This window comes from Pelodiscus sinensis, chromosome 19, assembly GCF_049634645.1.
Source record: "Pelodiscus sinensis isolate JC-2024 chromosome 19, ASM4963464v1, whole genome shotgun sequence".
In the NCBI taxonomy this organism is placed as follows: Eukaryota; Metazoa; Chordata; order Testudines; family Trionychidae; genus Pelodiscus; species Pelodiscus sinensis.
In genome coordinates, this window is record NC_134729.1 from 30,642,656 (window position 1) to 30,662,532 (window position 19,877).

A 19,877-nucleotide genomic window follows, 5' to 3' on the forward strand; every position below is an offset into this window, starting at 1 on the left:
GACAGGGACCTACATCTCAGGCTCATATTACTTGAAAAATCCCTTCATCCAGCCTTGGACCAGAGCCTGAATCTGAAACCCTTTAGCCCACGAGGGAAAAGAAATCTCCAAAGAAGTGCGCCTCTTTAGTGCCACAGAAAGTTCCTCTGGTGAAACAGTGCTCTCTGACTGCTTAGATGGTGATGCCTTCTGCCATGCTGCCTTTTAGCACATATGACACGCTGATCATCTCCGGCGCCATCTACTCTGCTACTAACCCTGGTACTCACCAACTCTGTACTGAGGCTACAGGCTTCCAATTTGCATGCCTCACAGAATACAGCACTGTCCAGCACCAACAGTGCAAGCACTGCATCCAACACCTGCTGTTACTGCCATGTCTGACACCGGCACCGCAGAGGCACCACCAGTCTCCCTGTTGTGGTTGGCACCAGTAAACCCATGGCACCACAGATTATCTCAGTTCAGCCACCCACAGTACCATCTTCTCCAGTATCTCAATACACTCACCACCAGGTCCTATCAGAGGGCCATTTGGCCTGGGCCCCAGGAGACAAAAGGGGCCTCACATTTTGACATTTTTCTACCAAGTCATTTCTTTTTATTATAGACCTTGCAGTTATAAAGAGACAACAAAAGAAGCTATGTATACCTGCAAAAAATTATTTAAATAATTGTGGGACCTTGGGTCTTCACCAATTTTTCGATCCCATATGAGGTTTCATCTGTATGTCTGGAGACTGGCATAGCTTCTGTGATTAGTGATTCTATGTAATGAAACGCTGTTCACAGTCTTTGCATAGTTTAGAGGTTTTGAAAGTCATAATTCATTCTGTTACTGTAAAATGATTTTGTTTGGTCTGAGGGTGAGTTTAACATTTAAATTAGATGTTTATCTCTGCATGGGAAGTTTTTCATATTCCTTTTTTTTTCCTTATGTGTCATTTTATGTGTCAGGGCTGTTCCCCACTCTGGCACTTGGAGTGCAGAAGGTGGGTGCTTGTAAAAGACCTTGAATACCTTGCTTCTGTAGGCTCTATTTACTACCCCCTTCTCCCCCCCCCAAAAAAAAACAAACCTTCCCAGAATCATAGATGGCTCTGGAAAATAAGCTGCCACCATCAAGTGATTTAAACCCTGAAAAAACAGGAAGGAACACTTGAATTCCTTCCCCAAGGGTACCCCAAGCTCTTTTGCCACAAGAGAGTTTGAAAAAAGAAAAAAAGGACAGAAAACAAACTATATATCTGATAGCTGACCTCTTAGACTAGGCAGACACACATGCACACAGACCTCCTGTTACCTTCCAGGACACAAGAATCAAATCATCACCTTAAAAAAGGTGACTTTATTAAGAAAACAAAAAGATGTAAAGCATACTTGATTGCTAGGTGTTACAGAGCAACTATGAAGAACAAATTAAAAACACAGAGAACATAGTATCTCTGGGTACAGCTTAAATAGTGAATGGTGGGGAGAGCACATGGATTTTGCACAGAGAAACTTAACCAACCAAAACAAAGAAAAATATCCTGATCACAACTAAATACACATTTTTCCTTATTTACGTATGATCCTTTTATGGTCCAGTCCATTTCCATGCCCCAAATTCCATGGAGGCACGGTATTTCTGATTACCTCATCTGCTTTCTCCAGCCCTTAACTTAGTATTTTCACACACAAAGAAAGCAGTCAAGTGATCTATATACAGTTCAGATTTCAGTACTATATCCCATTGGTTCTTCTGGCCATCTTGCTATCTACCTGAGTTTAACCCTTTAGTCACCAGGTGCTGGCCAGCATTCCTCTTATCCATCACAGTATACAATAATCATATCAGACTCAGGTATAAGCTACCTCTTCATCCAATTTTAGATTAACTTTTAAAAGCTTTTTGTGATGATAAACTTTTAATTCTGGTTGTTTAAAAAACTTTATAACTAATCTGGCAATTGCCCCGTGTTTGTATTCATAATAACGCACCAGTTATTAGTGGAATTTAATAAGAGGTACATGTCAGCAGATGAGATTTCAAGACTTTGAAATAAAGCTATAAGGGCCATAGTAAATAACAACCCCAAACCATCATATATATAGTAGCCCATTGTCTGTGAGTCTGTAACGCTGACATACACGGCCACACTCCCTGGCAGTGTATGTCAGCACTCCGCCCCCCCTTCCCCTCTCTCCATGGCAGTTCGGCTGAGCGCTGCACCGCTCAGCTGTGCCCCGGCGGGGGAGTAAGTGGTGGCACATATGGGGAGCACGGACCCCAAACAGCCGCTTGCTGCCCCGCCGGGGCCCAGCTGAGCGGTGCAGCGTGCCATGGAGGGAGAGGGAGGGGAAGGGGGACGGGGCGCCACGCAGGGAGGGGAAGAGAGGTGGAGCTGGCCGGAAGGGGGGTGGGAAGCAGAGCTGGGAGGGATCGGGGGCTGGAGGGGCGGATGGGGGGGCCCGGAGGAAGGCGGGAGGGAAGCAGCACTGCCGGGAGGGAGGAAAGGGTGTCCGGGTAGCCATGGGGCTGGCTGGCAGGAAGAGGGGGCGGGAAGCAGAGCTGGGGGGGGATCGAGGGCTGTGGGGCTGGACGGGAGGAGGGGGGCAGGAAGCAGATCTGACGGAGGGAGGATGCAGCCACTAGCCACAGCCGGACCCCAAACGGCCGCTTGCCGCCGCGTGCTCCCTGGCCGCGGCTCAGCTGAGTGGCGCTGGCACTGCGACGCTCAGCTGAACCCTGGTGGGACAGGAAGGGGGGCAGGGCGGTGATGTACACAGCCGGGGGCAGGGCCGTGTATGTCACTGCCCCCCTTTCCTTCTCCCGCCGTGGTGCTGAGTGGTGCACCCCCCAGCCAGGCCACCACGGGGGGGGGGGGAACGGTGACATATACAGCCCCGCCCCCGGCCATGTACGTCCCTGCCCCGCCTCCTCCGCGGCGGCCCAGCTGAGCATGCAGCAACACTCAGCCGAGCTGCCACGGAGGGAGGGGAAGGGGGCGGGGTGGTGACGTACACAGCCAGGGGGCGGGGCAGTGTACGTCACTGCCCCCTTCCCCTCCCACTGTGGCACTCAGCTGAGTGCTGCACCCCTCAGCCGAGCCACCAGGGGAGCCAGCAGCGCAAAGGGCTGTTTGGGCTCCCCTGGGGTGGGAGGGGAAGGGAGGACGGTGACATACACGGCCCCGCCCCCGGCCATGTACGTCACCCCCCCGCCGCCCTCCTCCTTTGTGGCAACCCGGTTGAGCACTCAGCCAAGTGCCACGGCGGGAGGGAAGGGGAAGGGGGCAGGGAGAGAGAGGCAGGAGAAGAAGGAGAAGAGAAAGGGAGAGTGAGAGGCAGGAGGGGGAGAAGAGAATGAAAGAGATGGAGAGAGAGGCAGGAGGCGGAGGAGAGCTGAGAGAGAGGGGAGGGGGCAGTAGGAGGTGAGAGAGAGAGAGAGAGAAACAGAGCAAGAGAGCTCAGGAGAGAAGACCTGAAAATCCCGTCTTATGATGGGCTAATTGGCTAGTTATTATATAATATTCATTGTGAAGTATATACAATTAAAATTTTGTGTAACCAATAGCCTTTAGCAAATTAATTTATTGCGTATTACTGTGTTTTAAAAGAACCCCTTTATAAAAATGAAGCGAAGATTTGAAAGCAGTGCAAGCAAGAGATGGCAAAAGCAACAGAATAAAGCAGCAGTTAAGAGTTTAAAGCCAATAACATCATTTCTCATAGAAAAGATGCCTCAGCCATTAGATGGTGACCATACTGACAGTGGCACTTCCAGTTCTGATGGTGAAAACTTTGTACCCACAAATGACATTTCAATGCCACCGGCTTAAAATGAGGAGGTCATTAATCAAGACACAGAAATGCCAACAGTAGCAATAGATGTAGAATCTACACTTGATTTATAGACTGTGCAGGCAGAAAATGAGGATCTTGGAGATGCTGCACAGCAAGAGCAAGAACTTATGACTAGCACAGGACACAGTGTAACAACAATGGCATCAGAACTTGATATTGGTCTTCTTGATAAGAACAATGTTGCTTAAATGCAGTCATTTCTCAAAGTTAGTTATTTTTAGATTCCAAGTAATATACTGAAAGATGCTGAAAATCATGCTTTTTCCACTTGTCTGCTGGCAAAAACTCTTCAAATTGAGAGATCTGCACAAGAGACTAGCTCTGCTAGAGCATGGAAAAGCAGGCTCCACACTGTGTACTCTGTTTCATTTTTAACAGTAATACTTTAAATGCATCAGTACTGTCTGATACATCCAGTTGAAGCATCAGAGGTTAAAGGAAGTTGAAAGACTGAACACCTGCACATGAAACTTCAGTATTGCATAATAATAACTATGTTACGTGGATATCAGCTAGCAGAGCAGCACTAGCTAACAGTTCAAATGAAAACTTACCCCTGAGTTAAATAAACACAGAAACTGGTAACTGGAAAAGCTCGTTGAGTGCATATTGAATGTCATTCTTTTTCTTTCTGAACGGGGATTGGCTTTGTTTGATTCCAGTCAATGTATCGGTGATCCTCCATCCAAATTTGAAGGCTTTTTAATGTTGTCCATGTGGATGAAGCTGCTAAAAATGATCCATGAAATTAATCTTGTAATTGAAGTGTGCATTGCTACATTGCGACAGCTGTTTGTCGGCTCAACGCAGCAGCCATGTAAATTTAAATGAAGTGGCGATTATTTAAATCGCTTCATTTTCCTATGTCTGGTAGCCTAATCTACGTGCCTCTGGCGACAGAGGCATGTAGTCTAGACGTACCCTTAGTGTGGACGTGCTATTGAAAAATAGTTATTTTGGGAGTTATTCTTTCAAAGTAATTTATTTCAAAATAACCTACCTGGTAGTGCAGACATAGCCCTGGTGTGCAAAGCATAGCTGAAAGCCCTGACGCTCCTCCTAAGCTATATTATATTATATTATATTATATTATATTATATTATATTATATTATATTATATTATATTATATTATATTATATTATATTATATTATATTATATTATATTATATTATATTATATTATATTATATTATATTATATTATATTATATTATATTATATTATATTATATTATATTATATTATATTATATTATATTATATTTATTATATTATATTATATTATATTATATTATATTATATTATATTATATTATATTATATTATATTATATTATATTATATTATATTATATTATGAGCTTGGATTGGGAGGGATTTCCCCAAAGTGTTAGCTCTGTAAGCTTCAGTTGTGTTCAGATATATCTCATTGAGTTGGACAGCCCAAATCCTTCCTTTATTCTTTTGGCAGTGATGTATCAGGAGAAGCACAGATGCATGTGGAAGTGCCTGACTCAATCACTACATGGATAACAGAGGCTGTGGGCCTGTCTGAGAAGAAAGGGCTGGGACTAGCCAAACAAACAGAACTGAAAACATTCAAATCCTTCTTCATCGATTTCACCCTGCCTTATCATGTCATTCGTGGGGAACAGACCAAAATCCCACTGACTGTCTACAATTACCTGGCTGTCTGCATAGAGGTAACAGCATTTGTAAACAATTTTTTACTCATTGCCGAGACACTGAATTTTCATCAAAGATCATGTTCCAGGCATAGTGGTTGCAAATTCATGGTAAATGAGGCATGTGGATGACATGAAGATGAATGCAATATAAATACCGAGAGAAAATACCGTATTTTCCGGCGTATAGGGCGACTGGGCGTATAAGACGACCCCCTATCTTTTTAATTAAAAGATAGGGTTTCATCTTATATCCCAGCGCCCCTCCGCCTCCTTTGCTCCCGGTGTCCCTGGTCTGCTGGAGATGGTCCCCAGCAGACCAGAGGCACCGGGAGCAAAGCCGCCAGGAGCGCCTGGGCTTCCCCCCGCCCCCAGCCCCTCCGCGGCTTTGAAAGCCTCGGGGAAGCCGGCGGGCGGGCATCCCAGGCGCGCATGGGCTGCCCCCCCCCCCCGCCGGAGCCCCTCCGCGGCTTTGAAAGCCTCGGGGGAAGCCGGCGGGGGGGCATCCCAGGCGCGCATGGGCTGCCCCCCCTCCGGAGCCCCTCCCCGCGGCACGGAGGGGCTCCGGAGGGGGGGCAGCCCATGCGCGCCTGGGATGCCCCGCCGCCGGCTTCCCCCGAGGCTTTCAAAGCCGCGGAGGGGCTCCGGCGGGCGGGCAGCCCATGCGCGCCTGGGATGCCCCGCCGCCGGCTTCCCCCGAGGCTTTCAAAGCCGCGGAGGGGCTCCGGCGGGGGGGCATCCGGCGTACAAGACGACCCCCGATTTTTGGGGGATGTTTTTTAACTTCAGAGGTCGTCTTGTACGCCGGAATATACGGTAATATTAGTTTGACTGTTGGTGAAAGCAGTTGCTTTACTTATTTACTTTTGACAAATGCAACATCCCAAATGTCCTTTTAACACTTTAAAAGCCAAATAGTGAAAAGGTCTTTAGAAGACTCAGAAAAATCTCATTAAAGCATGGGACAAACTTGATTCTTAGTGAGAACATTGCTTTAAGTAATTTCCAGAGATGACATACCTGCTATGGATGGACATCTGAGAAGCTCTCTTTTGTAAACCTAGCCCTTTTTCAAATTATCACAAGTCAGATTTTCATCAAATGCAATTCAATATTTTCACAGGTTCATGTGAAGATTTCAGTTCCAAAAGGCATAAAGTTTGTTGGACATCCTGGGAAACACCATCTGACAAGAAAGAAGTGTGTGGCCCCTGGGAAGGCCAAACCCACGTCCATAGTCTTGTCCTTCAGTGAGCTTGGATTGAGCAACATCACAGGTACTTTAGAGTTACAACCCCATCAGTGCTGGAGTACCTGATGGAATTTTGCAGCGCATTCCTCTTCTCCTCACTGAAGAAGATCCCCTCAGGTTCAGGGCTGGCTGAGTCATTCACAGTGAATAATTCTTAATGAAAAATTAACCATTTTTTTTCTATTTCTGATCTAATCCCAAATGTCTATAAATGGATCCTTGTCACAGGTCAAGCACTCATTGCCACAGTGCCTTCCACTGATCACCCAGGGAATCATCTCTCCCAACTCTGGGTTTTGGTGGCTGGTCGGTGTCTGTCTCTCTGCAGCCCTAGTACCCTCAGGCCTTGCCCCAGATCCTGCAGCCTGGCAGTGAGGTCAAGCGAGAGCTCCCCAGCCCTGTGTGCCTTTTCCTAGCACTGCTCTGTCTCAGGAAGCCTCTAACTTCCCTGGCAGCCAGGTCCCTCCTGCTCCGGTGGAGCAAAAGTCTGTTCTCCTCCATTTCAGGAACCCTTATTTATATAGCTCTAGCTGGGCCCTAATTGATTGTACAGTCCTCAGCTGTGGATTTCATCATCTCAGTCCTCTCACTGGATTTTAACCCTAATAGAGCTAGTGTGGGGCATAATCCTATAAAAGAATTCACTGAGGAGTTTGTGTGAACAAACTTCAGGCTATTCCCTTTGACTTCATTATTTCTTATTTGTAATGTCTGTTCACCAGTTGTTTTGCATTGTTACTGATTGGTCGATTGAAAATTGAAAATAGGAAGCTAATGAATAATCCATAATTCTGTATATCCATTCAGGCAAATAATCATTGGTGTGAAAATTCATAAATCGTTTAGGATTGACTTTCCCCAATATCCAGAAGTTGTCCAAATAGTTATGGACTAAGAATAAAATGACCACACAAGTAATAGTGACTTTAGTTATAGAATACTTGATGTGATCTCTACTCAGTTTAGAGTGATCCTGAAGTGAGAAATGTTTTTAAGATGTTGACAATCTTACTACATTTAAATCTCTTCTTCCTTTCTTCTTTCTTTTACCTAGCAAAAGCATTTGCTTATGGTGGAACAAACTGCTGCCAGGAAGGGATGCAAATCCTGAAGAATAGCAAACACTCAGAAGACATTTACTTGGACAAAAGAACCCCAGTTGGGATAGACTATGTCCGTAGTAGTGTTGTTATTGAGGTAAGAGGACATGACTCCATAAATAAAATTGGTGTCACTGAACAGTTCAGTGAAACTTTTAGTTTAGTCAAAACTAAATGAATCATAAGGAATTTCAAGATAAGGTGATCTAGCAAAACCAGGGGACTGTGCCACATGATGACAGATGAGATTAATTTAAAACCTTTTTGTGACTTGGATCAAATTGTTCCTTCTGATGTGGATTAGCTTGCATTTTTCAACTATTGTTATTACATTACTGCACTGCTGAGATTTCACAACTGAAGCCACGCCTCCTCTTACGGAAGGATCGATGCTCTGGCTGTCGATTTTCTGGTGTTCAATTCAGCTTGTCTAGTAAAGACTCACTAAATTGAACACTGAGTGCTAGTACTCCTTGCTATTGTGAGGAGTAAAGGAAATTGATGGGAGCATTTCTCCCGTCAATCTCCCGCTGTGGAGACAGCACCTAACTCAGCTTAAGGTACATTGACACCAGCTATGTTATTGTTGTAGCTGAAACTATTTACCTTAAGCCAACCTTCCACCAGCAGTATAAACCTGACCTGAGATTGAGATGTCATTGTGCTGGGAGTAAGATACAGACTCTGCCTCAAACATTTTACAACAAAAAGAATATGGGTGAAAGAAAGGATTGCAACCGAGCTGGAGGCTACTGTAAGGTGGGTGCATAACTGGCTAGATAACCGTTCTCAAAGAGTGGTTATTAATGGAGGGGCAGAACAAGTGGGGTTCTGCAGGGGTCTGCTCTGGGACCAGTTCTGTTCAATATCTTCATCTTTGATTTAGATGATGGCATAGAGAACACGATTATTAAGTTTATAGATTATACCAAGCTCAGAAACGTTGCCAGGGATAGGGTCAAAATTAAAAATGATCTGGACAAACTGGAGAAATGGTCTGAGGTAAACATGTTGAAGTTTAATAAGGACAAAGGCAATGTCCTCCACTTAGGAAGGAACAATCAGTTTCACACTTATGGCATGTCTAAACTACATTCCTCTTTTGAAAAAGGAATGTAAATGAAGCCGATTGAAAATTCACATGAAGCACAGATTTACAAATATTTCACTTCATTTGCATAATTGCATGAGAGCGCTTTTCGGAAAAGTGTTTTTCGAAAAAGAAACTGCAGTCTAGATGGGGTTCTTTCGGAGAAAAAACCAAACCTTTTTCAAAAGAACCCGTACTCCTGAAAAAATGAGATGTGAAACTTTTAGTTAGTCAAAACCAAATGAATCATAAGGAATTTTAAGGTAAGGTGATCTAGCAAAGCCTTTTTTGAAAGAAAGCCTTTTTCAAAAGAACCCTGTCTAGACTACAGTTTCTTTTTCAAAAAACCCTTTTTCGAAAAAGCACTCTTGCGCGATTATGCAAATGAAGGTGCGAGATTTGTAAATCTGTACTTAATTTGAATTTTCGATCAGCTTCATTTACATTCCTCTTTCGAAAGAGGAATGTAGTTTAGACATAGCCATACAGAATGGGAAGTGATTGTCTAGGAAGGAGTACTGCTGAAAGGGATTTAGGGGTCAGAGTGGACCACAAGCTAAACATGAGTCAACAGTGTAACATTGTTGCAAAAAAGCAAACATGATTCTGGGATGCATTAACAGATTAATGTGAGCAAGACACAAGAAGTCACTCTTCTGATCTAATCTGTGCTGTTTAGGCCCCAATTAGAGTATTATGTCCAGTTCTGGACACCTCATTTCAAGAAGGATGTGGAGAAATTGGAGAAGGTCCAGAGAAGAGCAACAAAAATGATTAAAGGTCTAGAAAACATGACCTACAAGGGAAGACTGAAAGAATTGGGCTTGTTTCGTTTGTAAAAGAGAAGACTGAGAGGTGACATGATAGCAGTTTTCAAGTATCTAAAAGGGTGTTACAAGGAGGAGGAAGAAAAATTGTTCTCCTTGGCCTCCGAGGATAGGACAAGAAGCAATGGGCTTGAATTGCAGCAAGAGAGGTTTAGGTTGTACATTAGGAAAAACTTCCTTTCAGGGTGCTTACCCACTGGAATAAATTACCTAGGGGGGTTGTGAAATCTCCATCACTGAAGATATCTAAGACTAGGTTAGACAGACACCTGTCAGAGATGATCTAGACCAGTGTTTCTCAACCAGTGGTACAAGTACCCTTAGGGGTACTCATGAGACATCTAGGGGGATACATTAACACAACTGAAATTTGGAGAAAACTTTTGTTTTAAGTTTTACAGCGCTTTATTATTTTTGTACTTTTTACATCCCATAATTTAATCACCTGCCTGGCTAAGATTAAGTTGTTTAAACAAATGTGTGTGTCTGAAAACTATAGGTACTGGGGGTACTTTATATATATATGTATGTAAAAAGGGGTATTTTATTTTTTAAAAAAGATTGAGAAACACTGATCTAGACAGTGCTTGCTTGGTCTTGCTGTGAGGGCAGGGGACTGGACTCAATGACCTCTAAAGGTCTTTTCCAGTTCTATGATTATTATCAATATTTTTTAGAAGAGATTAAGTGACTTATTCAATATCACTTGGGGAATCTATGGTGGAATTAGGACTTGAGCCCAGGCCCCCTGTATTCCAATCCACTGCATTAATCACAAGGCCCTGAAGTCAAGCACAGTGAACTGAGTTTTGCAGGGTCATCCATAGCACCTTTTTAACAATATATAAATACTTACTATCCTTCCATAAGACAGATAATTCAGTGATTGAAATTTACTTTTTGTTTGCAGCTCAGTCACTAAGTATAAAACTCTGAAGCTTGAATGCTTGAAGTGCCTAAATCCATATTTAGGTACATTTGAAGGCAATGACTATTCATAATATATCTGCCTGATAACAGGGCCAACAAAATGTCATGTTTTATAATGGGTCTTCAATGCTGTAGGGCATTTATAACAAAAAATAAATGGTGGTCATTGTGAATCCAAATGCTTATTTTCCTAATGGATTTCTGCCTTTGTGTAGCCAGAGGGATTATCCAGAGAATATACCTACAGTGTGTTCTTCTGCCCTAATGGTAAGTTTGTGGATTGAGTAGAATATGACAAAGTTTTGCCCCCCCCCCATGTCGTGGGGCAATCACACCCCATCCCCTTTGGGGGGTGAGTGCCGGGTCTCTGAGACCCCTCGGGGGTGCTCAAACCCCACATGTGTACCAGTTTGGGTAAAGGGGGTTCTGTGCCTCCCCTTCTGACTGTACACATGCCTTATCCCAGGCTGTAAGTCCTGTGACTTCAATCATTAACAAAGCCCTCCTTCCATAGGGCAGTGCAGCCCAATGGCCAGAATTAATAACCCTGCCTTTTTCACACAGGCCAATGTGGCCAAGCAGCCTGAATCAATAGCAAAGGTCTCTTCCCGCAGGGCAATGTTGCCTAGTGGCCAGAGTCAATAGCAAAGCTCACTTCCCAGAGGGCAGCATGGCCTAGCAACCATTAACACCTTTTTGAAGGGTAGTTTGGCCTAGCAGCCAGTGTCCATAATGATACCCCTCTTTCTCGGCAGTGTGGCCTAAAAGTCAGAGTCTGTAATCACACCCCTGTCTCTCGGGGCAGCATGGCCTAATAGCTAGGTTCAATAGCAACACTCCCTTCCTGCAGGGTGGTGTGGACTATCAGTCAGTGTCATTAGTAATGCCCTTTTCCTAAAGGGCAGTGGAGTCCCAAGGCCCCGTCAGCGGTGGAGTGGCCCACCACTCAGCAGGAAATCCCACTGACACATGCCAAGTTCCTGGGGTACAACTCCCTGCTCTAGGCTACTTCCTACCAGTCTCTCTGGTGCAGCTGCTCCTCAGCTATTCCCTCTGGACTGCGGGCTTCTGCTGCCATTCCCCACTGAGGGTATGTCTACACTACCAGCCTAGTTCGAACTAGCGTGCTAATGTAGGCAACCGGAGTTGCAAATGAAGCCCGGGATTTGAATTTCCCGGCCTTCATTTGCATATTGCCGGGCGCCGCCATTTTTAAATGTCCGCTAGTTCGGACTCCGTGCCTGCGGCTACACGCGGCACGGAGTAGGTAGTTCGGACGAGGCTTCCTATTCCGAACTACCGGTACACCTCATTCCACGAAGAGTAACGGTAGTGCGGAATAGGAAGCCTAGTCCGAACTACCTAGTTCGTGCCGTGTGTAGCCGCGCGGCACAGAGTCCGACCTAGCAGACATTTAAAAATGGCCGCGCCCGGCAACATGCAAATGAAGCCCGGGAAATTCAAATCCCGGGCTTCATTTGCAACTCCGGTTGCCTACATTACCACCCTAGTTCGAACCAGGCTGGTAGTGTAGACATACCCTGAGTGGTTTCCTCATCTTGGTCTGTCTGTGGCTCCTCCTCAGGAGCCATGACAGCACCTCCTTCCTTGGCAGTAGTCAGACTAGACTGAGCTACTCCACAGGCGTTTATATTTGGCTGCCAGCTAAAGCATGCCCAACAAGGGTGTGAGGGCAGGGCCTTCTCACACAGGTAACCAGGTTTAACCCTTGCAGCCTCAGTGTGGGGTTGGTACACTCCATCACTCCCCTCCCCAATTTAAGTTACAAATAGAAACATGTTGTTTTACTCTTGGAAAAACTTCATTTGTTTCCATCTTTTATGTAGGAAAATCAGTAACATTTCTATCCCATCTATGACTGATGGGGGCTTACACCAGTGTTCCCCCTATGATTTTCCATCCATAAGCGGAGTGAGTTTTGTCTTGTGTGCCAACAATGAGGTCATGTATGCTTGTTCGGATGTGTGCCACTGTGGCACCCACCAGTGGCGCTCCTCCCCAAGAGACTCGCCCAGGTAGCGCTGCCATATGGTTGCAGCTGGCCCCAGCCACCAGAGGAGTCTCCCCTTTCCCCCGCACCTTGAAGCTGCCAGAGTATCCCCATTGCTCCCACCATGTGGCCCCCCCAGCCCACAGACACAGCTCCAGGTCTGGCCCCAATGGGGCTGCTGGAGAAGCCACCACCTACACGCAGCCTGCATCTCCAGCCTGGGGAAGGGCTGAAACTAGGGTCAGGGCCTCATGGTGGATGCCCTGCTGCTCCTGGGTCGGGCAGCCGCTCTCCATGTGGCCCTGTCCCGAAACAGCTGATCATCCACTGTGCGGCTCTGGTGAGGAGGTGAGTGGGCCTCAAATTCTTGGGCGTGCACCTTAGAGGAAAAAATGGCTTACACCATGTACATTAAGCTATTGATTTCATACCTGACTGGCTAACTATGGACAATATTAATTAGCCAAATGCATCTGCAAATAAAAAGTGAACCACGCTTTCTTTATAAAACTAAGTGTTTTTGCATAGTGGACCACATCTGTGGCTAAGTTAGGCTGGAGTATATTTGAAAGTTGATTTTAAAATTCAGATTCAAAGTCCATGTATCCTTTCTGCCTGATGCAGATCAGTTGGATTTGGCTACAGTAGCTAATGATGATACTAAACAAAGAGTCTTCCTGACCACTTAAATTGGGAGTTGAGAAATCATGTGTAGATTTCACAAGAAGTATATGTGGGTGCTTTGAACTAAAAAGTCCTGATTCTGTATTGTAAGGAATGCAAGAAAGGGGGAGCTAGTAAGGCACCCCTCTATCCACTCTGTTAGTTTGATTTGAGAGGCACTGGAGTGACAAATGGGTACTCATGGATTATGCAGCACAAAGGCCCATGGGTTTCAAGTTCAATCTTGGGTTATACTGGTTTTTATTAACAATTTTATGACCTCCTAAGTTAACATCAAGATCTAATTGTGATAATATTCCTTTTTTTACTAGAGAAAATTCACATTTCTACGCCTAACAAATACGAGTACCAGTATATACAGAAACCTGCCCAGATGACTCATTTCGATATTGCAGTGAAAGCACACAATGATGCCCATTTTGCTTTGTCCTCTGGGCCACATGACATGGCAGAGATGACTGAAATTGTAATTGGTGGGCATCAAAATGCTAAAACATGGATTTCTACTAGTAAAATGGGTGAGCCAGTTATCAGCACAGACACAGTTGGCATCCTCTCTTGGGATGAATTCCGGAGCTTCTGGATCAGCTGGAAAAATGGAATTATTCAGGTAGTGAATTTGGCTGTGGAACAACAGGCTTATGGTCTCTTTCTTCCTTAACAGCAAAAGTATTGTGGCACGTTTCCATTAGCCATGTTTTAGAAAGAAAGAGCCTAATTTCTGTTCCTTTTCTATATTACATTTTTATTGGGCTGTTTTTATTAGAGCACTAGATTGTATTTCAAAATGATTTTCTTTGTCATGTAGTGTCATGTCATGACGTTGGCACTTCAGCTTTAAAAATTATTGTTATTAAGTGTATTTATCGTAATTGCTCCTGGTTGTGATCTGGATTGGGGAACACATGTCCAGCTGATCGATACACGTGGTAACTCTTTAACTGCCATTTAAATCGAGGGAAGGTTGGCTGTTTCATGTAATGTTCTCATGATGCAATTACAGGTTTGAGTCACTGAGTCCAAGACACACACCATAGATTTCCAAATGTAACAGGAGAGGCAGGTTTAACTTGCATATTCGTCCTGGAATTGGATGGTTTGTTTGTTCCTTTCAGGTTGGCCATGGTACTCAGATGCTAAATGAATCCATCATTGTGGAGTGGGCCATTTCCAGACAGCCTGAGGTGAAGTACATTGGCTTCTCCACAGGCTGGGGCTCAATGGGAGAGTTTAAAATCTGGAGAAAAGAAGAGACTGATGAAAATCACAATGAAGCATTTACCCTTGGAGTTCCCCACAACGTAATCCCAGGATCAGAAAGAGCTACTGCCTCAATAATAGGTACCAACTAAAGGGGCTTGGGGGTTCATAGAGATAAATGATGCAGACTAATATTTAAAAGTAACATGGACCAGGTAGGATAGTCATTACTAGTTATAATGCAAATAATATTACTTTCTGGAACTTGGAATGGTTTGCATTTCAGTTGGTGATTTGTACCCAGTCCGAGTTGACAGTGATGTAAAGTTGTTACCATCTGGTGGTTCTTCAGTAGCCTCTATGACAAGAGAGGATAGTACTCGGTGGAAATGTATACACAAAATTATCACAATCAGAAACTGCAGTAACTAGCTGTCTTGTTGGTTGTTTTAGCTGGTTAGCCAAGGAATTATTGAGCCCTGGAGACTGAAATTTCCTTTACTCCAAGGGAAACCCTACATGGCTAAAACTGATTTTAGGGGGTTCTGAGTTTATATCAAGGTTTGATGTTCCTGCAAGTGTTAATCTGATGGAAATCAGTATGGCTTATTGGGTTTGTGCTGTTACAGTTGTGAGTAAACCTTAATTGGTCATTCAGGTTCCTCCTTCCTCAATCTTGTACATTTAGAAAATAAAATTAAACAATGACACAACAGAAATAGAAGAATTAAATATAATGTAACAGTACTGAATGCATGTCTCATTGTTTTAATCAGGAGATGTAATGGGCCCTACGCTGAACAACTTGGACAATCTTCTACGATTACCATTTGGATGTGGAGAGCAGAACATGATCCATTTTGCTCCCAATGTTTTTGTCCTAAAATACCTGCAAAAAACCAAACAACTCAGCCCTGAGCTGGAGAGAGAAGCCACAGATTTCCTGGTGCAAGGTACTTCCTCAGACTCATAGGGTGTGTCTAAACTACATGGCTCCATCAATGGAGCCATGTAGATTAGGCTGATCGACAAAGGGAAATGAAGCCGCGATTTAAATAATCACGGCTTCATTTAAATTTAAATGGCTGCCGCGCTGAGCCGACAAACAGCTGATCAGCTGTTTGTCGGCTCAGCGCGCTAGTCTGGACACTCACGCGCCGACCTGAAAGCCCTTTATCGACCTCCCCGTTATGCCTGGTAGGATGAGGTTTACCGGGGAAGTCGATAAAGGGCTTTCATGTCGGCATGGGAGCGTCCAGACTAGCGTGCTGAGCTGACAAACAGCTGATCAGCTCTTTGTCTGCTCAGCGCGGCAGACATTTAAATTTAAATGAAGCCGCGATTATTTAAATCGCGGCTTCATTTACCTTTGCCGAACAAACAAATCTACATGGCTCCGTCGACGGAGCCATGTAGTTTAGACGTACCCGTAGACTGTAAAGACAGAAACAACCTAGCAGTAGTCTAGGCTAACAGAGCATATTATTAGTTTAGCATTGTCCTGTCCAGCCTGAAATATCCTAAGTGATGGGGCTCACACCATTTTGCTGTGGAGATTATCATATAGCCCCTTAGATATTGGTGTCTGTCAGGAAGTTTTCCTTGGTACACAACCTATATTTTCCCTTCTTAATTGCTCCTAGTTATACATTCTTTTATGCTGCTAAATATTGTCTTTCTTTCTTAGTCGTTTACAGACTTCAGATACTTGTGGGAGGTTATTGTGTTTCTATCAGTCATGGCTTAGCCAACCTGCATGTATTTAGTTTTTTAATCTTTTTTTCTAAATCAATCCCACCAACCATTTCTTCTGTTCTCTGAACTCCCTCCAGTTTGTCAATATCTTCTTAGTAACAATTTGCCCAGAACAAAATTAGTATCCCAGGAGCAGTCATCCCAGAGCCATATGGAGAGGGTCTGTCCCCAGCCTTTTCAATGTCATGTCATTTCTCTGTCTGTAACCTAAAACAATTTGCTTTTTGAAGTGTTCTCTCTTGACATTTATATTGGCAGGGTAGTTTCCCTGTACCCATCAGCAAGAGCCCTACGTTTAGGGACTGGACCAGAATTATGTCACTTGTAGTTTGCTGTGCTCTCTGCTTGCCCTCAGAGTTAGAGCATTTTCTAATCGCTGAGTGCAATTTCTCATTTTTAATAATATACACTTTTAACGTACAACCTTTCAAGTGTTTGTGCTACAAACTCGGCATGTTAATTTACCTCCACAGAGGAAATCCCACAAAGCTCTAAACCTTCCTGTGTTCTCCAGGACCCTTATCCTGCTTTAAGAGGGCCTTTGCCACTGAAATCCATCCAAGAGCAAAATCATAGAAACCGTTATCACCTGCACTTCCCCTCTCCACTCCTTAATCCTCAGTGCTAGGCTGAGCTCCTTGGTAACATTCTACCTTGCCACATATCAATTCTTCAAAAAATAGATGATCTCTAGAAAGGTGAAATCTCTCCTTCTTCAAGTGATTGCTCATGTGCATTCCAATTAGGTGTGTGCGCACAGCTTGCACGCGTCGTCGGAAGTTTTCCCCTCAACAGTATCCTTATGGCCAGTGGGGGGACCCCCTGGAGTAGCGCCAGTGTATCGGCACATGTATACCTCTGCTGGCCCCCTCACCCACTCAGTTCCTTCTTACCGCTGTGACGGTCATTGGAACAACCCTCAGCTCGTCTAGCGATAGTTGTCTTCAATATTGTTCTCTGTTTCTTCAGTTAGCTTAAGTACCTGCAGTTAAGTTAAAGACTCTTTTGTTGTTTTCGTTGCTGTTCCCCACCGCAGCGCGCCGTGCACCCGCGGCAGGACATGCCCAGCCCGCCAGGCTTTAGGTCCTGCAAAAAGTGCCACAAGCCTGTCCCCCGGGGGCGCCCCTCATTTCTCGTGTTTAAAGTGCTTGGGAGAACCGCACCTCACTGAAGCCTGCAAAATCTGTAAGGCGTTCAAGCCGCAAACGAAACACGCAAGAGAGTCACGTCTTAAGATCATCCTTATGGAGGCAGCTCTCCAGCCAGTACCGGCACCAGGGCCTCAAAGCGCACCGGCGTCACTGTGAGACTCCCCCCGCCACCATGTCTCACCGTCACCGCAGAGACCTCGACACTGGTCTCAGTCTCCAGCACAGCAGAAGAGGAGGAAGCCTAACAGGGGATGGTCCTCTGCTAGGCACATGCCCTCCGTGCACCCTGCAGTGGGGCACGTGGCACTGGCAAGTCCTTCCAGGTTGAACGGACCTTCCTCCCAGAGTAGGGAGATGAGCCCCTTGGAGGACTTTCCCGAACCCTCCACACCGGAGGCCTTAGAAGCGGCAAGGGTGCTCATGGACCCTTCCCCTTCGCTGCCCCCTACTCCAACGCCTTCCAGGCAACACGGGACGTCCCAGCACCACCTGTCGAAACAGCCCGAGACCACGGCACTGGAGTCCCAGGCCCACGGCCCGCTCCTTCCGGCTCCACCAGCACCTCCCGCGGCACCAACCAGTGGCACATCTCTACCCGCAGTGCCCCATCAGGATGCAGCACCGGATAAACTGCGGTACCATACCCCAGCACCGGCTCACATCGTTCTGGCACCTGTCTTTGAACTGGATGTCCGCACCACTATGCCACCACTGCTGCCTGCACCGTGGGAAGCCGGAATCAATGGCCAGGCACGTAGCCACTCCGCAGGTGTCTGCTTCAGTTCCTCCCTGGTCCACCTCAGAGTACACCTCTGATGCCAAGGAGGAATCCACCTGGTCTTCTCAGGGCTCCCGGTCCCAGTTGCGGCACCGCTCCTGGCACTATAGTCCGCCTCGTCCATACTAGCAGGAATGGACACAACCAGTCCCAGTACCAGTGCTCCAGCAATCGTGGCCTCCTCAACCTCCGGCCCAGTGGCCATTTTGGACTCCTTGGGCATATCACCAAGCCCAGGGAAATCCTCCTTCCAGGTCGGCTTCGGTCGAATTGGGTCCTCGGTCCCCTCCCTCCGTGACCCCTCTGGTCAGATCGCCAACCTCTGGCCAGTGACTGCCTCCCAGCCAGCAGTCTCCTGGTCCTTCAGGGAGTGCAGTGGCTCCCCCACTCTCGTCCGCTGGCACACAGCAGGATCCAGTACTTTCGGGGGTATCTGTAGGAGAAGTCCGAAAGGGATCATTGTCCTCCTCCCCTGACTGGACTCTGGGAGACCCTGGACCATCCATGGCCTCTATGGACACTATGGCTCACCAGGACATCCTCCAACATCTGGCCCAAAGTTTGGGAGTCCAGACGGATAGGGTGTCCGATGACTCTGATCCCACGGTGGACATCCTTCACGTGGATGCCCCCTCTAGAGTGGCCCTCCCGATTAACAAAATGGTGGCCAAGATCTCCAAAGCCTTGTGGCAGACTCCCACATCCATCCCCCCTGTGGATAAGCAGGCCGAACGGAGATACTTTGTCCCCAGGAGGGTAATGAGCATCTTTTTTCCCACCCTCCACCAGGCTCTCTTGTGGTACAAGCCATGAATCAGAGAGAGAGACAAGGTCAGCCCACCATTGTCCCTAAGAACAGGGAGGCTAAGAAAACTGACCTGCTAGGCCAGAAGGTCTATGCGTCCGGTGGTATCCAGTACCGCATTGCAAACCAACAGGTCCTCTTGTCCCGGTATGCGTTTAACACCTAGGCCACAATGGACAAATTCACGGACCTACTTCCCCGAGAGTCCCATGCAGAATTCAAAGCTCTCCACGAGAAGGGGAGAACGATTTCCAGGGCAGCTCTCCAGGCGGCTCTAGATGTGGCGGACGCTACTGCCCAAGTAATGGCCTCCGGGGTGGTCTTATGCCGCAGTTCCTGGCTACAGGGTTCTGGGGTTCCCCTAGAGCTCCAGAACACCATACAAGACCTCCCTTTAAAGGCCCCTCACTCTTTTCTGAGCAAACTGATCAGAGGCTCCATGGCCTGAAAGACACTTGTGCTACCCTAAAATCATTGGGCATACACACCCCGGCTACCCTGATGTGCCACTTCCCTATTAAGAATATTCCTAGAGCACCTCCCCAGGGTCCGCATACCGATTTCTCCTGACGTAGGAGTAGAAGCGGTAACAGCAGGAACAACAGGCGTCGCCCTCGCCCAACCTCTGATCACAACCAGGGACCCCCCAACAAACCCTCCGGTGCCCATCAAGGGTTTTGACAGGGCCTACGAGGGCAACCTCCCAGTCTCCGCATTTCTCTTCCAGGACTGTTTATCCCATTTTACCCTAGCCTGGCTGTCATCA

At 46.1% G+C, this 19,877-nt stretch overlaps 1 protein-coding gene across 4 annotated transcripts in view; it reads left to right on the forward strand.

The window, feature by feature from the left end:
• CPAMD8 (C3 and PZP like alpha-2-macroglobulin domain containing 8) overlaps nucleotides 1–19,877 on the forward strand; it is a 171,509-nt gene that overhangs the window by 84,224 nt on the left and 67,408 nt on the right. For all 4 annotated transcript variants that reach the window (XR_012896754.1, XM_075903346.1, XM_075903344.1 and 1 more), the window contains exons 20-26: nucleotides 5,315–5,546; nucleotides 6,652–6,805; nucleotides 7,835–7,977; nucleotides 10,943–10,994; nucleotides 13,734–14,032; nucleotides 14,538–14,763; nucleotides 15,399–15,575. Coding sequence is in view for 3 of the 4 variants with exons in the window: in XM_075903346.1 (XP_075759461.1) it covers nucleotides 5,315–5,546; nucleotides 6,652–6,805; nucleotides 7,835–7,977; nucleotides 10,943–10,994; nucleotides 13,734–14,032; nucleotides 14,538–14,763; nucleotides 15,399–15,575 (1,283 nt within the window). In the remaining variant the exon portion in view is untranslated. The remainder of the gene's footprint in view (nucleotides 1–5,314; nucleotides 5,547–6,651; nucleotides 6,806–7,834; nucleotides 7,978–10,942; nucleotides 10,995–13,733; nucleotides 14,033–14,537; nucleotides 14,764–15,398; nucleotides 15,576–19,877) is intronic.